The sequence below is a fragment of the Nyctibius grandis genome, chromosome 26 (genome assembly GCF_013368605.1).
Source record: "Nyctibius grandis isolate bNycGra1 chromosome 26, bNycGra1.pri, whole genome shotgun sequence".
Taxonomy (NCBI): Eukaryota; Metazoa; Chordata; class Aves; order Nyctibiiformes; family Nyctibiidae; genus Nyctibius; species Nyctibius grandis.
Window position 1 is genome coordinate 2,674,286 of NC_090683.1, and position 19,591 is coordinate 2,693,876.

At 52.4% G+C, this 19,591-nt stretch overlaps 1 protein-coding gene across 5 annotated transcripts in view; it reads right to left on the reverse strand.

Moving 5' to 3' along the window:
* The window catches only part of SCN4A (sodium voltage-gated channel alpha subunit 4), a 49,872-nt gene that overhangs the window by 23,287 nt on the left and 6,994 nt on the right, over window positions 1-19,591 (reverse strand). For 4 of the 5 annotated variants that reach the window (XM_068418730.1, XM_068418731.1, XM_068418728.1 and 1 more), the window contains exons 2-12: window positions 12,615-12,913; window positions 12,173-12,293; window positions 11,121-11,208; window positions 8,630-8,758; window positions 8,399-8,490; window positions 6,409-6,693; window positions 4,526-4,589; window positions 4,061-4,202; window positions 3,031-3,243; window positions 910-1,065; window positions 539-662 (exon numbers count right to left, since the gene is read on the reverse strand). In XM_068418730.1, coding sequence (XP_068274831.1) covers window positions 539-662; window positions 910-1,065; window positions 3,031-3,243; window positions 4,061-4,202; window positions 4,526-4,589; window positions 6,409-6,693; window positions 8,399-8,490; window positions 8,630-8,758; window positions 11,121-11,208; window positions 12,173-12,293; window positions 12,615-12,878 — 1,678 coding nt within the window. In that variant the 5' untranslated portion in view covers window positions 12,879-12,913. Of the gene's footprint in view, window positions 1-538; window positions 663-909; window positions 1,066-3,030; window positions 3,244-4,060; window positions 4,203-4,525; window positions 4,590-6,408; window positions 6,694-8,398; window positions 8,491-8,629; window positions 8,759-11,120; window positions 11,209-12,172; window positions 12,294-12,614; window positions 12,917-19,591 lie in introns of all 5 variants that reach the window. The other variant, XM_068418729.1, reaches the window with a different exon arrangement.

Consider the following 19,591-nt stretch of genomic DNA (forward strand, 5'->3'; position numbering starts at 1 on the left):
GGCAGATCAGTCAGGGGACTGTGGGTCCAAATCCTGCTCTCAGCACCTGGGCAGGATTTGAGGTGTCTCTGCCATGCTGAGATTGCATGGACATCCCAGGGAACTGCTCTGGAGTGGCCAGAAGGTTTGGTGCCCATTCTCAGGGAAGACAGGACTGAGAAGTCTGTTATTGCTAAGTCTAAGGTACTTTTTGCTGCAGTTGGGACAGCAGTTCTTGGGGAGCCACTCAACAGCTCTCAGTTGACTTTGGAGACCACTGTAATCAACTGCAATCCCATTCATTTGCAAGAGATATTGTATTATTGCCCCTGAGCATCATCCTAGCAAGTTGGGATGCAAAGCCTTGCTTGAGCATCACTGCAGTGCACTGACCCCGTATGGAGACCCCAGGTCCAGAGTCATCCCTTGCACGGGGCTGGAGATTTGGGACAGCTCCTATCACTGGTGTGTGCTGAGCACCCCAAGCCCACCAATGCACAGCAGTTGGGCAGAAACAGCTGGCACACATAGCTCTCACCCAAGCTGGGGAGGGACGTACCTTCCACGGCGTTGGAGATGACACTGATGGCGCTCCCCACCCTCTTCTCGAGGCCTGGCCCGTCTCTGTTGCCCACAGTGAGGTGGTTGTTGTCTGATTTCTCCCGCTCGTTGGTTGGGTTGAACTAGAAGGAGAAGAGGCCACAGGGGATGAATGCAGAGCGCTGCAGGGTATTTGATGCACTTAAAGATAGAGCAGGCAGGAAAAAGGGCACGGTCTGGAGAGACCTTGAGGTGCAACATGGGAGCTGCAGGTGGGCTGCAGAAAGGCTTGTAGGATCCACAACAAGCTGGGCACAAGCCTGTCCCTCCACTGGGGTTTATTGGGGTGGGCAACCTCAAGGGATGGCAGAGACAGAGCCGAGCACGTACATCAACCACCGTAGCAGAGCGCTCCAGCACGACCTTGGGGACCACTTGCCCATTGCAGTTCTTCACCTTGTCCTGGTCACCATTCAGGTCCGAGTCACGCTCCTTCTCGGCCACGCTGCTGGGCAGGGAACCGCTGCTGGACCGCCGTTCCTGCAACTGCAGCGACCCACGTCTCCATCACCCATGTGTCCGCAGCCATCGGGACCTTCCCACGATCACTGCAGGACACCAGGCTGAGGAGGGGGCGAATCCAGCCCCAGGACCACCCTGGGCAGGACTTTGTGTCTCCAAAGTCTGCTGCTTCACGACCTGGGCAGCAAACTCAGACCCTCACGATGAGGGATAACCATTTGCAGTAGCTAAACACCCCTTCCCTTTCGCTCGCACACCCCCCCGTACCGAGGTCTCTGCACAGCAGTATTAGATCTGTTCAAATTTAGTCTGGGTGAATAATTCATAAGGACAAAACTATGCAAACCCTCTAATTTCTGTCTCGCAGGAAATTTTAATCTCCGAAATACGCTTTCATCCCAAATGGGAAAGCAGCAAAATCTTCAAGGCTCTTGCTGAAATGAGATGTGCAAGATTTTTGGACGTGCGCTGAATTTGTGAATGTTTGGGTCAAAATTTAAATTTTTTTCCCAAATGTTGTTTTATAGGCTTTTATTTGCACATGCTATTTTTTCATTATTTTTTTTCCTTTCCTTTCTGACAGTGATATTAATAGTTGAAGCTTTGGTAGCACTAAGGATGCCACAGCAGAGGGGGAACCTCTCTGTTCCCACTGCACATTGAGATGCAACGTGATTTCCGTGCTCGGCTGCTGGATATTAAATGGATCCGAGCGCCCATTTCTTGTAGGTGCTTTGCCCTTATTCTCAGCCCTATTCCCTCCATCTCCTCCATTTCTCTAGGTGGCAATAAACGAGTATCATCCCTTAACAAAGCCTTTGGGCAACTCACTGGTTAATTTGCTCAGAGAACTGGCCACGGCACCAGCTTTATGCTCAGCCCTGGAGTCCCCATCCCTCGGGTAAGGCTGGGCTGGCTTAGACCCATCCTGCAAACAGCACCAGATAAGTGTGAGCCACTTCCTCGGAGGATGTTGTGGCTTGGCACAGATAAGCAATGAGAGACAGAGGCTCTAGAGAGAGGAAAACACTGTTTTGTGTCTCTGCATGTGAGGGAGCTGGTCTTTTGCCCAGACTAACGGTTAGATTCGCAGGGATGTCTCCTGTGGACGTTGCTGATGTAGCCCAAAATGATTATTAGAGGTGGAAAATACAGCTGGGCAGCAGCATCAGACATCACAGGAGCTTTTGCCTGCATTTTTGTAGGCATATTGTGCTGAAGAGAGACTCCCAAGGACTAGAAAGGGGCTAAGGCAACACCCCAGGACTTCCATGGAGCAAACGGGTGGAAACCAGGCATCTTCAGACACCGCCTGTTTCGTCAGCTTGGAGAAGTATCACTGCAAACTTTCTGCAGCACCAGGTGTGAGGATCTGCTCACGTGCTGGGGGACAGCCGTGAGAGCAGACCCCCGGAGCTGTGCCTCAGCTCCTCCAAGGACACCAGGACCTCCCTGGGCGAGACGCAGGGTCTCCCACGCCCTCTCTGTTGTCTCCAAAAGCAAATGGTTTGCCAACGCATTGAGCTTTGCAACTGCCCTACCTTGAGCGCTTCTTTTGTGCCCTGATCCTAATCTGCCCGTGCAGGCTCTCTGCCAAATTTCCTGCTCTTGATGTGCTGCAGGAAGATATTTTGTTAGTCCTGGTGCCCTTTATGCCTCGTTTCTCACCTCCTCCTTTCAAGCAATACCGCACCTCTGTGCTGCACCTCTCTGCTGCCTCCCAGTGCTCCCTGTGCTGGATCTTGGATGTGGAAATTAAATCTTTTCAGCCTCTTTTCCCCCCCCCCAGCCAGGATAGTATCTCAACATTTTGATTGAGCTGTGACTTCCCAAATAGTTACTCCATTATTATCTTTGCTTACTATGAATCAAACTGGGCTCATTCTTGGATTTTACATAAATAGAGGCACCACCACGCTTGTCGCTACCTCCTGTTTTCTCCCCCTATTCCAAAAGTCCCTCATTTTGGCCTCCACACTTTCCACCAACCATCTTCTCTTGCTCCTCTTGATGCTTCTTCAGCTGCTCCATGAGCCTCTGAAATTCCTCCTCCTTCTCCTGCTCCTCCTGCAGCGTGGCATCATTTTGTTCTGCGTAAGCCATGGCCACCACTGCGAGGATGAGGTTGATGAGGTAAAAGGAACCAAGAAATATAACCACCACGAAGAAGATCATGTACGTTTTCCCTGCTGCCCGCAGCGTCTGTGGAAAGAGAAGGCACGGGCTGTCACACCACCTCGGCACAATACCGGTTTGGTGATACTTCCAACAAAAGGTCTTGCACCAGGACACCCTCCCATTTTGCTCCCACCTCCCCCAGGGGCTGGTCATTGCCCAACTGACCTTCCAGCAGTCCGTGGCACCAGGTTAGGACTGGTGTGAAACAGCCAGAAGTCTCAGCAAACCCAGCCACGCTGCTCTGTGCTAGCTGGTAGCCCAAGGGCTGCAAGCAGGTATGGAGATGGGACCAATATTTAAGCAGAGACTCACTTTGCTGTGACAGGGGCTGAACCAACTTCTTGGGTTTCACCCTTGGGCCAAGATCGGTCTTTTTCTAACTCCAGATCTGGGCATAATCATTTCCAGAGGACACGTGTAGCCTCCAGATGTAGGATTGCTTTTACCTAAACAGTCCCTGGACCCAGAGCCAGCTGGGATTCCATGGTGCCTCCAACTTCTCCCTGGAGGATGACTCAGTCCAGGGGACAAGTGACCTAGCTTTTCCCCTGTACCCTCTCCATTAGCTCAAGCCAGAGATGCTCCTATAACTCCCTAATTTCCGTGATAGAGCTGACAGCACTGCTGAAGCACACCTGGGTTTTGTCCAGTGGAAAATGCACTGGTCAGACTGGGGAGCTAGAGGGGACCATGCCCCACCTCTGCTGATCCTGGTTAGATCCATAAACCACAGGACAAGGTCCCCTGAGTTTCCGCTCAACGGACTTTTTCCGTGTCCTAGGTCAGGGACAGCATTGAAATGAGAGGAGTATTTGCACAGGGATAAAAATGTGGTGCCTACCAGCTGGAAGAGGTTCTCCCAGTAGTCCTGCGTCATGAGGCGGAAGAGAGCCAGGAAAGCCCAGCTGAAGGTGTCGTAGCTGGTGTAGCCGTAGTTCGGGTTCCTCCCCGCCTTCATGCACTGGTACCCTTCGGGGCACTTCCTACCAAAGGAGTCATGGGGGGCAGCTGGCAAGAGCCTCCAGCACTGCCCCTCCTGCACCCACGCAAAACACTTCATCCCTGGAGACACTGAGATGCTTCAGCAGACCCTCCCACCCCAAGCTGATACAGTCGGGATGCCTGGACCGATACCCCGGCAAGCTGATACAGTCCAGATTCCCAGACCATTCACCTGCAGACCCATGTTCCCAGCCCCAATCCTGTCCCACCCCAAGCATCAGTGGTCCCACAAGCTGTGCTGGCTGCCTTGTCCCCTCCCAGGAAGTCACAGGGGAGCTCAGCCACCAGCGTGAGCTGCACTCACCCAGCATCGCTGCTGTTCCCGCAAAGCAGGGCATCGAGCGCTCCCTCCAGAAAGTAGAAATTGGCTTTGCAGTTGAGAAAAGAGCAAGACATAAAAAAAAAAAAAAAACAAAAAACAAAACAAACATTGATTTTCAAATTCTTGGCAGCTTCTCACTGTCAGGGAAATTCCCTGGATCCCAGTGCTGGGCACTGGGCTCTCTCCTCTCTGCTGACTTTGCTATTTGCATTGAACTACTTGGCACTAGCTCAGAGAGCTCATGGCATTGTTTCATCGACCCAACTAGATGGCTCCCAAGCTCATAAACAGCTCTGGAAATGGCCAGGTTGGCCAGGGTCAGGCCTCCTGGGAAGGTGAGAGTTAACATGTGCTCAAAGGACCAGGGCTGGTCTGTTTTGCTGGGAGAACGTACGAAATGGCAGGGTATTCCCAGGGAGCTCCGAGCATGGGGGACTGCAGGGGTCCCAAAAAAGCCTGGGGAAACTGTCTGCTACTGCTCCTTGGCTATCACCTTCCTCTTGTTGCTCCCATCCCAACCAGCCCCTACCTGGTGGGGAAACCCACCCAGCTCACAGGCCAGGGGTCCTTAAAGCTCCTCCTTACAGCTTGAGCACAGACCCAGAGCCACAGGAGCTGCCAAGCAGTGCCACCACAGGTCACCTGCCCCCAGGGACACATAGATGGGTACCTGGAGACACCCACCTCAGGACATGGCAGAGGGCAGCTGGACCCCATCCTGGGCATCACCTAGCACAGCCGTTCCAGAAGCCACACAGGGATTTCTGGAGCTTCCTCAAAGCATCCCCAGCTCTGCCTGGCTTCTTGCCACCAGGCTTTTATTTAACCTCCGTGGGCTCATCGAGAAGATGTCCCGCTTGTGAAACTCCAGGCGATACGATTTTGGCCTGGCCCCAGGAGCTGTTAACCCGAACGCATGGCCACAGGGTGCTGTTGCTATTTGCACTGCACTCATTAGATCCTATGGGTTGAATTTGCACCCCTACCAAGAAGCCTTCCTGAAATTAATGCCAGAGCTACTTGTACAGTGGGGAAAAGCAGCTCAGCTGAGACATAACCCGACCTTCTGCTGAGCTCTGCCGAGTGCCCTAAACGAGATGAGAAATGTCCCTGTGGAGCATCCTGCCACCGTGCAGCTCTGCCAGGCAGGTTTTCTGGGATTTTTACATTTTCATGGAGTTTAGAAACCCAAAACCAAAGAACAAACAGAAAACCCACCACACTTTTTTGGGCCAAACTTGTTTCAAAGAAGTGGTAGGAAAGCAGCAAACTTGGAGACCTGCCCAAGGACCTGTGCTTGATCCCACCTCTCCCTCCTTCCCCTCTTGTTGGCTGTTGCAGCGTTGCACGCCCGCATGCAATGCTCTCTGGATGCAGTGATACTTGGGGAAGGACCCTGCTCTGATGTAGCAGTGAAAGTGGGTGAGAAAGGTCATTCCTGCATCCCACCCTCAGGTTTTCCACCCAAAGTCCCATCTGTTCCTGGAGGGTTTGGTCTCCCTGCTGTGACCAGCCAGATGGAGCAGGTGTTCACCAGTGCCCACCCTGATGGGGAGACTATGCCCACACTAGCAAGTGGGAGAGATGGAGACACTGGTTTGTCCAGGCTTCCCTGTTGTGAAACCTTTCTGGAGGAGTTTAGCTTGCCCAGGTGGACTGCATTTTCCCTGGCAAGGAGGATTTGATCTCATCTGTGAGTGTACACAAGCCCTGTTTCACTCGCTGGCCACATCTCCCTGCAAAGCACTGTGGCAGGAACAGCCATGCAAGCAAACCATCTTGGTCTGACGCAGAGGAAGAGTGAGGAAACTGAGGAGCAAACCAGGGCGACAGGTCAATGGAGAAGGGGATGCATGAGTGTTTACCTTCATCGTTGATGTAGGCCTCGAAATCAAAGGTGCTGTTGCTGGTGAAGTTGCTGGTGAAGTTGCCATAGAGCATTGTGTTGGCCAATGCATCGCTTTCCAGTCCAAAGTCCCCCAGCAGGGTGTCGTTGAGGGGGGGCCACCGCACACACTTCTGCCGGAGGTTCCCCATGAAGAGCTGGAGACCAACTAGGGCAAACACGCTCAGGCAGAAGACAGTGAGGATCATGACATCCGAGAGCTTCTTCACTGACTGGATCAGAGCCCCAACAATCGTCTTCAGCCCTAGGGGGGAGGCATCACTACTGAGCCAATTGCTCATTTGCTAATTGTGGAGGATGTGCTATGGCATTCCCAAAAGGTACTGGATCTGGTGGAGATGTGTGCTATCACCAAAACCACCCCATGTGCTCAGACCCACAGCTCTGTGCCCCACGTTGCATCCAAGCTGCCCCTCTGCCCCCACACATTGCTGGGCAGCATAAACCTTTCCCCCAAAGCTGTCACCCTTGGACCAGTGCCAGCCAAGCCTCCCCATACCAACCTTAACTTGGGTATCACAAGACAAAGCCCACCCCAGCCTGGCAGCTCCAAATGCCACAATCTGGCCTTTTTTTGGCCCGTACTACTAGAGTAGACCACTTTGCTGTGGCACATGGAAAAGCTATTTGCCAGCCCAGCTGGAAGATGCTGAGCACTGCTCTCAGCTCCAGAAAAGCCTCCGTGATCCAACACCCCTACATGCTCCTGTCCTGTGGGTGGTCGGGAGCCCAGACAGACCCTCCAGCCTGATCCCTTCAAGCTGGAGAAACCCCAACACGTCCGAGTGAAGGTGACGAAGTGACATCTGCATTAAGCATTGGGATTAACTCATCTCCTCCCTCCAACATCACCATTTCCTCTGCAGAGGAGGCTTGCCCACAGATCCTCAGTGGACTTTTGACATGGAGGATGTTGTTCCTGTCACCCGAGGTCTACATGGATGATGCTGGGACATCCTGACTTTGATTTAAAAGCAGCTCTGAGCACAGAGCTTTCTCACATGGATGAAATTCTCCAAAGACACATGATTTTTAGCCCTGTCATCATGCCAGTTCCCCCACTCCCCAAACTTATTTAGGTAAAACCCTCTTCTCCAAGGGCTTGTCTATGTTGGGAAACTGCTGAGGACGGCCGTTCCAAACCAGGTTATTTTTGCAACTGCTATTTCTGCAACGCCTCTTGGGAGGATGTCATTCCAGAAAGAAGCAGCAGCTTATGTTTTGCTAAATACAATTTTTAGCCTGTTTGATGGAGGCAAAAAACTTTCAAATATGACCCCTAAAGACCTGGAAATTGCAGGGACACAAGAATTTATTCACCACAAGAAATTATCGTTTTCTGTTCAATCTCACGCTTCTTCAAGGGGTCTGACCTACCATTTCCATGAGCTTGCACTTGGTGGTACCAAAGCAGGGTATGGAAATGGTATCAAATTTGGGAAGCATCCATCAGAGGTGCTTGACAATGTGCTTCTTACACCACAGGCTGGATGTTTGGGGTGATGTTGAACACCCACCATGTGGCCCTTGCACTAATATCCATTAAATATCTCAACCCTAGCACCAGAGCAGTCAGCAGTGGGGACAAGACTGGGTTTGTGGCTCCAAGGACCAAGCAAAGTGTATCGGTTAATTGAGCCCATAAATGCAACATGAGCATGAGACCACTTAAGGCATCTCCAAGGAGCCCTAAGAACACCATGTCTGGCTCATCAGGGGCTTTCCCTGGCCAAACAACCCATTGAGCACAGCTAATTCCAAGATGTAAAATCAGCAGGATCTGACCCAAAAGCTGAATTATGTGGAAAATTATTTATAAGTATCAAATGACATATTTCTTGTTTTCTCTTAGAGCTGTGAAAAGAATAAGGAATTGCTGTGAACTGTGGGAAAACCTGAGCTCAAGGAAGGGGAAGATATGAAGAGAAGACCCCTTCTTTAAGTCCCACCTGGTATCACGGTGATGGTTTTCAAGGCACGGAGGACGCGGAAGGTCCTGAGAGCAGAGATGTTCCCCAGGTCCACAAACTCGGTAATGTAGCTGCAGGACAGGAGAGGAAAGAGCTTCAAGGGCTCTGCCAGGCACCCACCCCCCTGTTTCTCAGCCCTCCTCCCCAACGTCTCCCTCCCCAGGTGCAGTGGCCAGAACTCCTGTCCTTCCCCCATCCCACCAAACTCACGCCATGGAGATGACCATGAAGTCCAGCCAGTTCCACGGGTCACGCAGGAATGTGAAGTTGTCGATGCAGAAGCCTCTCGACAGTATCTTGACGAGGGACTCGAAGGTGTATATCGCAGTGAAGGTGTATCTGAAATGATAACAGTGACTCAGAGGATCGTAGAATGTCCTGAGTTGGAAGGGACCCACAAGGATCATCAAGTCCAACTCCTGTCCCAGCATAGGACAACGCCAGAACTCACACAATGTGTCTGAGGGCATTGTCCAAATGCTTCTTGAATGCTGTCAGACTTGGTGAGCCTGTTCCAGTGCTCCACCACCCTCTGGGTGAAGAACTTTTTCCTATTATCCAACCTAAACCTCCCCTGGTATATCTTCCTGCCATTCCCTCGAGTTCTGTCACTGGGCGCCAGGGTGAAGAGGTCAGTGCCCACTCCTCCACTTCCCCTTGAGAGGAAGTTGTAGACCACAATGAGGTCTCCCCTCAGTCTTCTCTTCTCCAAGCTGAACCGACCTAGTGACTTCAGCCGCTCCTCGTACGGCTTCCCCTCTAAACTCTTCACCATCTTTGTAGCTCTCTTCTGGACACTCTCTAGTATCTTCATATCAGTTTTATACTGTGGCGCCCAAAACTGCACACAGTATTCAAGGTGAGGCCGCACCAGTGCAGGGTAGAGCGGGACAACCACCTCCCTCGACCGGCTAGCAATACTATACTGGATGCACCCCAGGACACGGTTGGCCCTCTTGGCTGCCAGGGCACACTGTTGGCTCATGTTCAACTTGCCATCAACCAGAACCCCCAGATCCCTTTCCACGAGGCTGCTGTCCAGCCTCTTGTTCCCCAGTCTGCACGTACACCCAGGGTTGCCATGTCCCAGGTGCAAAATCCAGCACTTTCCCTTGGTAAACTTCACGCAGTTGGTGTTTGCCCACCTTTCTAATTTATTTAGGTCTCTCTGCAGTGCCTCTCTGCCCTCGGGAGCGTCAACAGCTCCTCCCAATTTTGTGTCACCAGCAAATTTGGACAGTAGTCCTTCAAGTCCTGTGTCCAAATGATTAATGAAGATATTGAAGAGCACTGGCCCCAAGATGGATCCCTGAGGAACCCCACTAGTGACCGGTCGCCAGCCCGATGTAGCCCCATTTACTGCAACTTTTTGAGACCTACCCGCCAGCCAACTGTTCACCCATTGCACTATGTGTTTATCCAGCTGTATGCTGGACATTTTGCCCAGGAGGATACTGGGAGAGACAGTATCGAAAGTTTTACCGAAATCCAAAAAGATTACATTGACTGGCTGCCCTTGGTCAACTAGGTGGGTAACCTTGTCATAGAAAGAAACCAAATCTGACAAACTGGACTTTCCCCTCATCAACCCATGTGGCTGGGACCAATGACTGCATTGTCTTTGAGATGTGTTTCAATAACTCCCAGAATAATTTTCTCCATAATTTTCCCAGGCACTGAGGTGTGACTAGCAGGCCCGTAGTTACCAGGGTCATCCCTGTTGCCCTTCTTGAAGACTGGGACAACGTTTGCCAGCTTCCAGTCAACTGGGACCTCTCCAGATTCCCAAGAATGTTGAAAAAGCATTGAGAGGTGTCTCGCTATGACATCAGCCAGTTCTTTAAGTACCCTTGGATGAATCCCGTCGGGCCCCATTGGTTGTAGGGATCCAGCTGGAGCAGCAAATCCCACACAAGTTCAGGGTTGATTGGGAGTGTATCATTCCCACAGTCATGGATCTCAGGCACAGGGCTCTGGGGGTCCCAGCACCCATCATTGGTGTTGAAAACTGAAGCAAAGAAAGCATGGATGCTCACCCAGGTCCAAGGGCCAGCTCAGGATGAGGTTTTCTCCACCCCTGCCAGTGGGACCATCTTGGGGAGCTGAGTTTAGGGGCTCACAGTCACGGGCTGCTGCGTTCTTGGGGTGCTTCGGCACTGGGGAAGGTTTTCACCTCACCTCGTAAGGCAAGTTGGGACATCTTGAGGTACCAATCCCTTTGTTGACTATTCTGCAACACCTCTGATCCCTGCTGATGTCCCAACACCACCACACTCTCTGTATAACCCTGCTGAGACCTGATTGTGCAGAACTACAGCAGAAAAATGCTGGATTTTTCCCTTTCTCACCTGGGGCTGGTTGTCCATGATCCTTGGACTTGTGGATCTGCTCAGCTGCTCCATACTATCACTGCTGACCTGACCCAACCCAACCTGCTCTGCAGTGGTCTCCTGTCGCAGGAATCCCACCAGATTCTGGGCAGCTCTGAAACACTCACACTCTTTGCAATGCCTAATGCAGAGCATGGACATCCCTTCTGAGATCAAGAGGGCCACCAGCATCTCCCAGTGACACCTCTCCTCCTCTGAAGGGTGCCTGGATCCCAACACCCCTCTCTCAGCCTTGGTCCTGGCCCTCCTGAGGATGGCCAAGCTGGGATGGCCCCCATGGCTGGGGGAGGTCACAGGAGGCAGGGACTTACTCTACGTTCTTGGACCACGCCGGGGGGTTGCTCATCGTCATAAACACACAGTTGGTTAAAATCGTGATCATGATGAACATGCTGAATAATTTAATACCTGGTCAAGGAGAAATGCTGTGGCTGTTGCCTAGATTGCCCCCTTCACACAGTTATGAAGCCAAGCACCTCTACTCCTCTTGTCCTGGCTCCCACCTTGGTCCCATGCCCTGACCTTCTCCTCCTGCAGCTCTCTCCTGGCTCAGTGCTGTGCTCACACTTTCCCCTTAGTCCCCCTGCTCCCATGCATGGTCCTGGCCCCTGCCCTTCCCTCCTCATCTGCATGGTGCTGGCTTTGTCTCCCTTCTTGTCCCCTGTGCTCCTTCTTCTCCAACACCCCAGGGTACAGCTTTCTCCACTTGTCTGATTCCTCTGCCACTAACACCCCCTCTTTTTCCTCCTACCTCCTGGCCACCAACCCCTGCTGCCACCAGAGCTCTGCTGGGATCACTTCTCACCCATCCTAGTGCCCCTCTTGCTCTTGGGGTCCTTTTCTGTCTATCTCTGCTTGTCTCACACCAAAACCCCAGCACTAACCAAGTTGCCTCCTTCCCTGTACCCCAATGTCCTGGTTCCTCTGCCTTCCCTCTCCCAAAGCATCCTTTGAGCTCCCCAATTCACCCACTTCCCAGATGGGACAGCATCCCCTGACCTGTAAACATTTTCCTTCCTTTCCAAGTCTCTCCAGACCTCAGAGACCTTGAACCTCTTCCAAGGAAGCTCCACCACTTAGGTTTCTTCCCTTCTCCAACCAAACTGATTCCTCCCTTCTCCAACCAAGACTGAGCTCTTGGTGCCACCAAGGTGCCCAAAGCCTTCAAGCACTCACTCCTTGGGAAGCGACCAAAGCACTGGGATGGCTGGGCAGTGGGTCCTGGCCATGGTGGGGGCCAGCCCAGGAGCTTTGCTCACCACACCATCAGGAAACACTTCCCTCAGCCCTCTCCCAGGACTGTTTGCACTCTGAGCATCAGGGTTTGACCTTGCAATGGAGCAGCATCACAGAGAACAAGGATATGAATGGATAAGCACTTTGATGGCTCCTCTGCGGATGGGGTGGAAGGGCCCCAGCAGGTAGAGGGCAGGGGTTGCCGAGAAGCGGAAGATGGACTTCCCTTTGTTGAGGACAATGAACGTCTGTGGAGAAAAGAGAGGAGGGAGATTGGTTAGCCATTCTGCACACCCCCAAAACACCCACGGATCAAGTGTTGCCATGAGAGGCGAGACCTCTGTGCATGCTTTGGATCTCCAAAGGCTCAGGACTTTGCCAAGGAACAGATGCTCTTGCTTTGGAGAAGAAGCAACCAGAGCAGTCTGGGGCTCTGGCTGGATCACCAACAGGGGCTCAGATGAGACCCTGGGACATGGTGGAAAGAAGAGGAGGTCCATGCTTTGGTCTTTCTCTTGAGACTTACATCTAATGTCAAGTCTACCCACAGGTTAAGCTCTACCCCTCACCTTCTTATCCTTGTAGAAAGGGTCCAGGTCCTCTAGGGGGGTCCCAATGAGCTCCGGCGGTGGGTCACCATAGATGAGGGGTAGGTTCTTGCCAGCTTCCAGGTCACTGCTGGGCTTGATCTCCTCTTCTTCAGGCAGCTCCACATGCTGCCGCTTTATCTTAAGCGCCTTTGCCTCAGCGATGCGCTCCTCGATGGCAGCCAGCGAGGCGGGGGTGAAGGGGCGGAGGTTCTCGGGGCCCGGGATGTGCGGCAGGCAGGCCATCCTCTCATTCTGCTTCCGGGACGCCCGCGTCCAGCCTGCTGGGGAGAGGGAGGCTGAGAAGGCAATGCCAGCTGGCGCCATTTTGGGGCAGTTTTTGCTCAACCCTTGAAGCCAGGTGATTGCAGGATCTTGGTGAGGTTTTGCAAAGGGGTTTATTGCAGAAATATTGAACTTGCAAGAAAGATTATTACACATGGATCGCTTGTAGATGGAGCACCCCGTGTGCTCCTTCCCCTCCCAGACCCCTGTTCAGCCTCCAATCAAAAAGCACCATCAGGTTGATCACAGCACGAGCTGTGCAGTTGGTGTCCCTGGCACCAGCTGGCTGTTGTTAAACACCAATTTCACAACCTAGACAGGGCTGTTCAACAAAACAAACCACCTCTGGCATCAGTGGCACCGCTCCAGCTGCCCGCCCTTTGCAACATGCTGCAAGGCATCAGCAGCTTTCCTCCTGCACCTTGTGCGAGCAACGTGCGGTGCTCAAAGCAAGAGGTTCCTCAGCCAGAGGAGCTTGGTCCTGCAGGGTCAGTTGCCATTTCACAGCACCCATCAGTAGGAAACATGAGTAACCTGCAGTGCTGGATGGCTCTGCTCCTGAGAGGAAGGGGTTAAAGTCTTATCTTGAGCTAAAAAGCAAGGCAATAATGGCGCTTTCTAATGTTACAGAGATCAGGATGAGTCCCCAGACAGGAATAGGACGGGCCATTTGGCAGAGATAAGGGTGGCTCCACTGGGCAGCAGAGCAACAAAAAGGGTTGGAGAGAGCAAAGCCGGGACAAGACGGGTGGTTTGAACAGTCTGCCATGCCCTGAGGGAGGCCAGAACACCTGGCAAAGGCTTCCTAGACACCAGAAAGGTTCTTGCTTTGAGTCACCATGCCTCGGCTTCTCCTCGATGTCTGTTCAACCCATAAACACCAGCTTGTGTCAGAGATGAGTCCAATATACCATAACACTCAATCTGGCTTTGCAGGGATGCTGGGATAGATGCACCTCTGTGCCTCACCCCCACCAAAACGACCATCCCACTGGCAAGCGGCGACTCCTCCATGCACCGAAACTTTATATGATGCTGCTGAGCACCTGCCCCCAAAAAAGCTTCAGGATCAATGCTCCTCACAGCTCTGCCATGCTGAGAGCTGGAAACTTTCAGCCCTTTGTAATTAAGGAGAACTGGACATTTATAGCCCTGATGGGAAGAGAGACTCTGGGTGCATAATGGTATCGACATGTTCCGATGGTGGTTATAAAACCAAGAGATAAAAGCAATGGCAAAGGGAGGTATTGATTTTGAGCGGTGCAGGATAACTGCATTTTAGAAACCACCTCACTGTTGCTGCTGAATTGAATCTCGGTGGGACCTCATCAAAGCAAGCAAAAAGGGGATTTTTGCCACTACACACCTCTGCAAGGGGACCCTGCCCACGGCAGCGGGTCAGCAGAGCACCACTGTTGCTTCACAGAATCAATCAGGTTAGAAGAGACCTCTGGGATCATCGAGTCCAACCATTGCCCTGACACCACCATGGCAACTAGACCATGGCACTAAGTGCCATGTCCAGTCTTTTCTTAAACACCTCCAGAGATGGTGACTCCACCACCTCCCTGGGCAGCCCCTTCCAATGGCTAATGACCCTTGCTGAGAAGAAATGCTTCCTAATGTCCAACCTGACCCTCCCCTGGTGAAGCTTGAGGCTGTGTCCTCTTGTCCTATCGCTAGTTTTCTGGGAGAAGAGGCCTACTCCCACTCCACTACGACCTCCCTTCAGGTAGTTGTAGACTTCACTAAGGTCACCTCTGAGCCTCCTCTTCTCCAGGCTAAACAACCCTAGCTCCCTCAGCCGTACCCCATAGGTCATATCATCTTCGTCTCATCCAGAGTTATTCTGGATTTACACCCATTTCACACTCTACTCGAGCAGCTCTGGAAACCTGCCCTTTGCATTCCCATGACACCAGTGGCCTCAGAGCTCAAGCCAAAAGCACAGGGCTGCATCTGGCTCTATCGCCCCGAGTCCCACTGCAGATGCACTGGTGCATGCTCAAGCAGGACCCACAGCACCCATGGTGGGACCAACCCACCCCACCTCCTGGGGACTCTGAGGACTCACAGGAGCTTGTTGGTCTAGGCAGCCTCAGTTTCCCTGGAAGTAGGATTTTGCAGAGCTGTTAGGGCAAGCCTGCATCACGGGCCAAGCCAGCGCTCCGTAGGGCTCCAGCCCCTTCAGCAGCACGCAGCTCTCCAAGGCTTCGGTGCATGGGGTGCTGCATGGTCCACATCTTCCCCTGAGCCTCCCCTCCAAACCCCCAGCAATGCCCCGTCCCCTCTCGCTGCGCCCAGCCTGTGGTCCCGGCGGAGGTGGCTGTGCCTCCAGCTGCCACCAGCGATCACTGCAGGAGTCAGGTTTCTGCAGCCCCATGACTCTGCTCATTCCTCCCTCAGCAGGAGCGAGCAGCACCAGCTTTGCTTTCGGCCCGTGCCTCCTCTTCCTCTCGCTGGGCTGAACCCATCGTGCTGTGCCACACTGATCTGGCTGCTGACGGAGCAGCCCCCTGCAGCACCAGGCACGGGGCTTGCAGCCACAGGGGGGGATGCTGGGTGCTGGCAGCACTACCCAAGGCTAAGCAGGGGGTCATAGAATCACAGAATCATTTTGATTGGGAAGGACCTTTAAGATCATTGAGTCCAACCGTTAACCCAGCACTGCCAAGCCCACCACTAACCCATGGCCCTCAGCACCACATCTCCACGGCTTTTAAATCCCTCCAGGGATGGGGACTCCACCACTGCCCTGGGCAGCCTGTGCCAGGGCTTGACAACCCTTTCAGGGAAGACATTGTCCCTGATCTCCAATCTAAACCTCCCCTGGCACAACTTGAGGTCGTTTTCTCTCATCCCATTGCTTGTTACCTGGGAAAAGAGACCAACCCCACCTCGCTACACTCTCCTTTCAGGCAGTTGTAGAGAGCGAGAAGGTCTCCCCTCAGCCTCCTTTTCTCCAGGCTAAACACCCCCAGGTCCCTCAGCCGCTCCTCATCACACTTGTGCTCCAGACCCTTCACCAGCCCCGTTGCCCTTCTCTGGACTTGCTCCAGCACCTCAAGGTCTTTCTTGTTGTGAGGGGCCCAAAACTGAACACAAAAGGTCCTCAAAGGGGATGTTGTCCTGTGCATGGGAATGCTTTTATGGCTTTCTGGGATCTTTTGCAGCATCTGGTCCTGCTCTGACCCCTTTGTGGCCACCCAGAGACAGTGGGATGGCCCCAGGGAGCAGGATCAGGAGTTAAGCCTGCATCCAGCTCCCGCACACCACAGCCCTGGAGCCATCAGCATCCATAAAAATAACAGTAAATTAATGAATGTGGGGGCACTTTGTCAACCCTAAAGCAGATTCTAGATCAAATTCACAATCTTTCCATCAATAAAATGAATTCTAAAGATTTCTAAAGGTTTAAATGGTTTCATGGTAAGTGTCCTACAAGTAGGAGACAGGTGAAGTGCTGGAGTGTCAAATGCTGGATCTATATTTCAGCATATCTTGCAGGAACATGAAAGGCAAAAAAAAAATCCTCAGAAACTTGCTATAAGTGTATTTTCTTTTGTAGTTATATTTTAATAGTCCAAGAGCCAAACGCAGGCTCTGCAGGTGGCTCGGCTCAGCACCCCTCTCTCCCCCAGTGAGTCCAGTTCCCATACCAGTACATGTGGGAGACACAGCATGGGGTAGAGCCAGGTCCCACCACCCCAAGTGAAGCTGCTCACCCTGGGACCAGCCACCCCCAGCCACTGGGACGGGGTGAAGATCCCCTCTGCTCCCTGCCTGGCACATCCTGGCACATTTATAGCAGCTGCTATAAATAACAGAGATCAAACTCTTTGCGCCTCCGATAGGTAAAAGCAGTTTGGGTACAGCGACAGGTGCTGCCCTGGGCATGGATCACCCCTGTGGTCCCATGGGGCTCAGCCCCAGCTCTCCTCAGGGCCTAGGTCCCCCCTGAGTCCCTTATCAAAGGCAGACTCTTGCCCCATCAGCTTTCCTGATAAGAAACCAGTCACCTAAATTGTCTCTACATATCTGTTATTTAGTGCCTTCTTAAATTTGGGACTCCCAGCTAAGCTGGACAACTCCTTTTTACTGTAACACACTTGAGCTGTTGGACACACTGCCCATGTCTAACACCTTGGCACTCCATGGACTACCATCTCACCCCCCAGTTCGGCATCAGCAATTCCCAGCAGGCAACTGGGAGCAGCTCCCTGCTCAGGAGTGCACGGCCTTCACTTTGGTAGAAATTCAGTTTCCTCTGATATTTTTTTTTGCTACTCTGAGGCCACACAAATGAATCAGCCTCCAAAATAACCAGAGCAGTTAGGAAGCTACCAGAGATGCTGCGTAATAGGTTCTGTATAATCAGGACAGACAGAAGGGTGACAGGGTCCTGTCTGAGACTGCTTGGAGAGCCATCCCATCCAGAAATGACACTTCATCCCCGCACAGAAAATAACCTCCTGTGGGCTGAGGAAGAGGGGGAAGGACTTGCTCGGCTGCTGTGTGCAGACATGCAGCTGTGGGGGGGGCAGGGTGGTCAGGCGCCTCCCCCCATCCTGCTGACCCATGGAGGTGCTGGGCTCAGCCCATCACCCAGGCTCCAGGGCTCTGCTCCTCCCTTCCCAGGGCATTGCTCTGGGAGAGCATCTGCAAAGCCAGAGTCCCCCATCCTGGTAAGCCTAGAGAGATGCACTTGTTCCCCCCCCCTCCTCAGGGCTGGGTTAACAAAGACAGGTATGACTGGGGTGTCTCAAGTGACAACATGCTGCTCCTGGGAGATCTCAGCTCTACGGATACCCAGGAGACAGCAGTGAGACTCTCTGAGTATCTGCAGCAAGACCATCAAACCTCTCTTGAGGAGCTGCCCTTCCCCATCTGCAAACCTGCCCTCCAGATTCATCCTCTTAACAGGAGACACTCTGGAAAGACCCTAGAAGATGCTGACAGGAACACAAGTCCAAGAGAGAAAACAACCTAAATGGCCATCAGCAAGTGCAAATGAGCTTCACTCACCAAGAAACAGCAGAGCCAGGTGATACTCAGCCAAGTACACAGCAGCAGGGATTATCGTGGAAACAAGGAGCTCATGCACCAAGGCCAGCAAGCAGCCAGCATCAGGAGAGCTGGTGCCAGGGAGCCCAGAGCTGGCCCACATGCTTGTAGCTATGAGGAGTTAATGCTGGGGGAGACAAGCCAGCACCGAGCAGCTCAAGAGCTCTGCAAACCAGATCCTGTTGCACACACAACCCAAACCCATCACAGCACACAGAAAGCACCATCCTACAGCACCCCCTCCTTGCTACCTGCATCCCAAATCCTCCTAGGACACACCACTTCCAACCCAACCAGCACCTAGAAACCTACTGTGCACAGGACAGCCCAACCCTCTCCATCCCTCACTTATTTATACCCATGAGGACACCCAGGGTGGGGCAGGATGGTGCAACGGGGACCAGCTGGGACCACAGGGTTTGGGGATGAGTCACAGCTCAGTGATGGCTTCTCAGTCACATGCTGCAAACACCATCCATCCTCCACGCTGCTGATCGCTGTGGCAGCCATCTCGCTCGCCCAGGAGGACCCCCAGGACCATGTCATGGGTCTCGCTCTCCCAACCCTGCTGCATGCCCCATGAAGCCCCCCGTAAGAGGTCCCCTCTCCACCCTTGCGTGATTTAATAGGTTTTAAAAGAAACAAGACCACACGGGCTAGGAGACCTGCTGCCAGGAGAACATGTATTTAGTTCAAACCCAGCCCAAGGGCATGGACAGCATTTATATGTCCACAGAGGATGGGGAGCTCTATGGAGATGATTATAAGGACCAGAGTCTTTATCCCCTCTGCATTTCCCACCTCTACACACCCAACCACTCAGCCCCAGTGGTGGGACCATGGGGGAAAGGAGAAGGAGCAGGACCAAGTCCTGGCAGGACAGAGGGACCCCAAACAAGCTCCAAACCCTGCTGGGTACAGGCTGCGATGTTTGAGCTTCAGGATGTTTGTGCTTTTTTTCATGACACGGTGCTTTGTTGTAAAGTCTGATGGTTGTAGAAAAAAAAATCTTCTGGCATGGTCGTAGGGACATCATGTCTTGAAAAAGTCCTACGGGGTGTTTATTTCTTGCTGTATTTTCCCTAAGTTTTGGAAAAAAGTGGGGAAATAATTAAAAAAATCTAATGTGAACTGGACTTGTTTCTGCCCACAAATAGCACAGGGGGTGAAGAGATCAGCTTTAAGTCATGCCCGTGGGTGGTTTAACGGCGTGCCGAGCAGGGCCTGGAGCTACATTAGCATTTTTGAGATTATACGAGTTTCTAGCAGTTACAAGGATAAACACCCTGCAGTTGTGCCAGACAAAATTAGCCATTTTATAAACAAATTGATGTCCCGTTCTGTAACGTGATAATGTGCTATTTAAGAGTCTGGTGTTTCCTATCCCCAGATATGTTGTCACCCCTAATGCTTTGCCGTAACTACATTACCGAGACTATCTGGAAAGATATACGAAGTCTCCAAAATTTCTTCTGCAAACAAATGCCTCTTTTAACACTGCTGTGGGATGCTGGATCTCCACCGCCGCGGCGGTTCTGAGCCCCCCGTAAACTTGCTGCATTTTTAGGCTGCCCTTTTTTTAAAGGGAGTTTTCAGGAAAAGAAAATAAC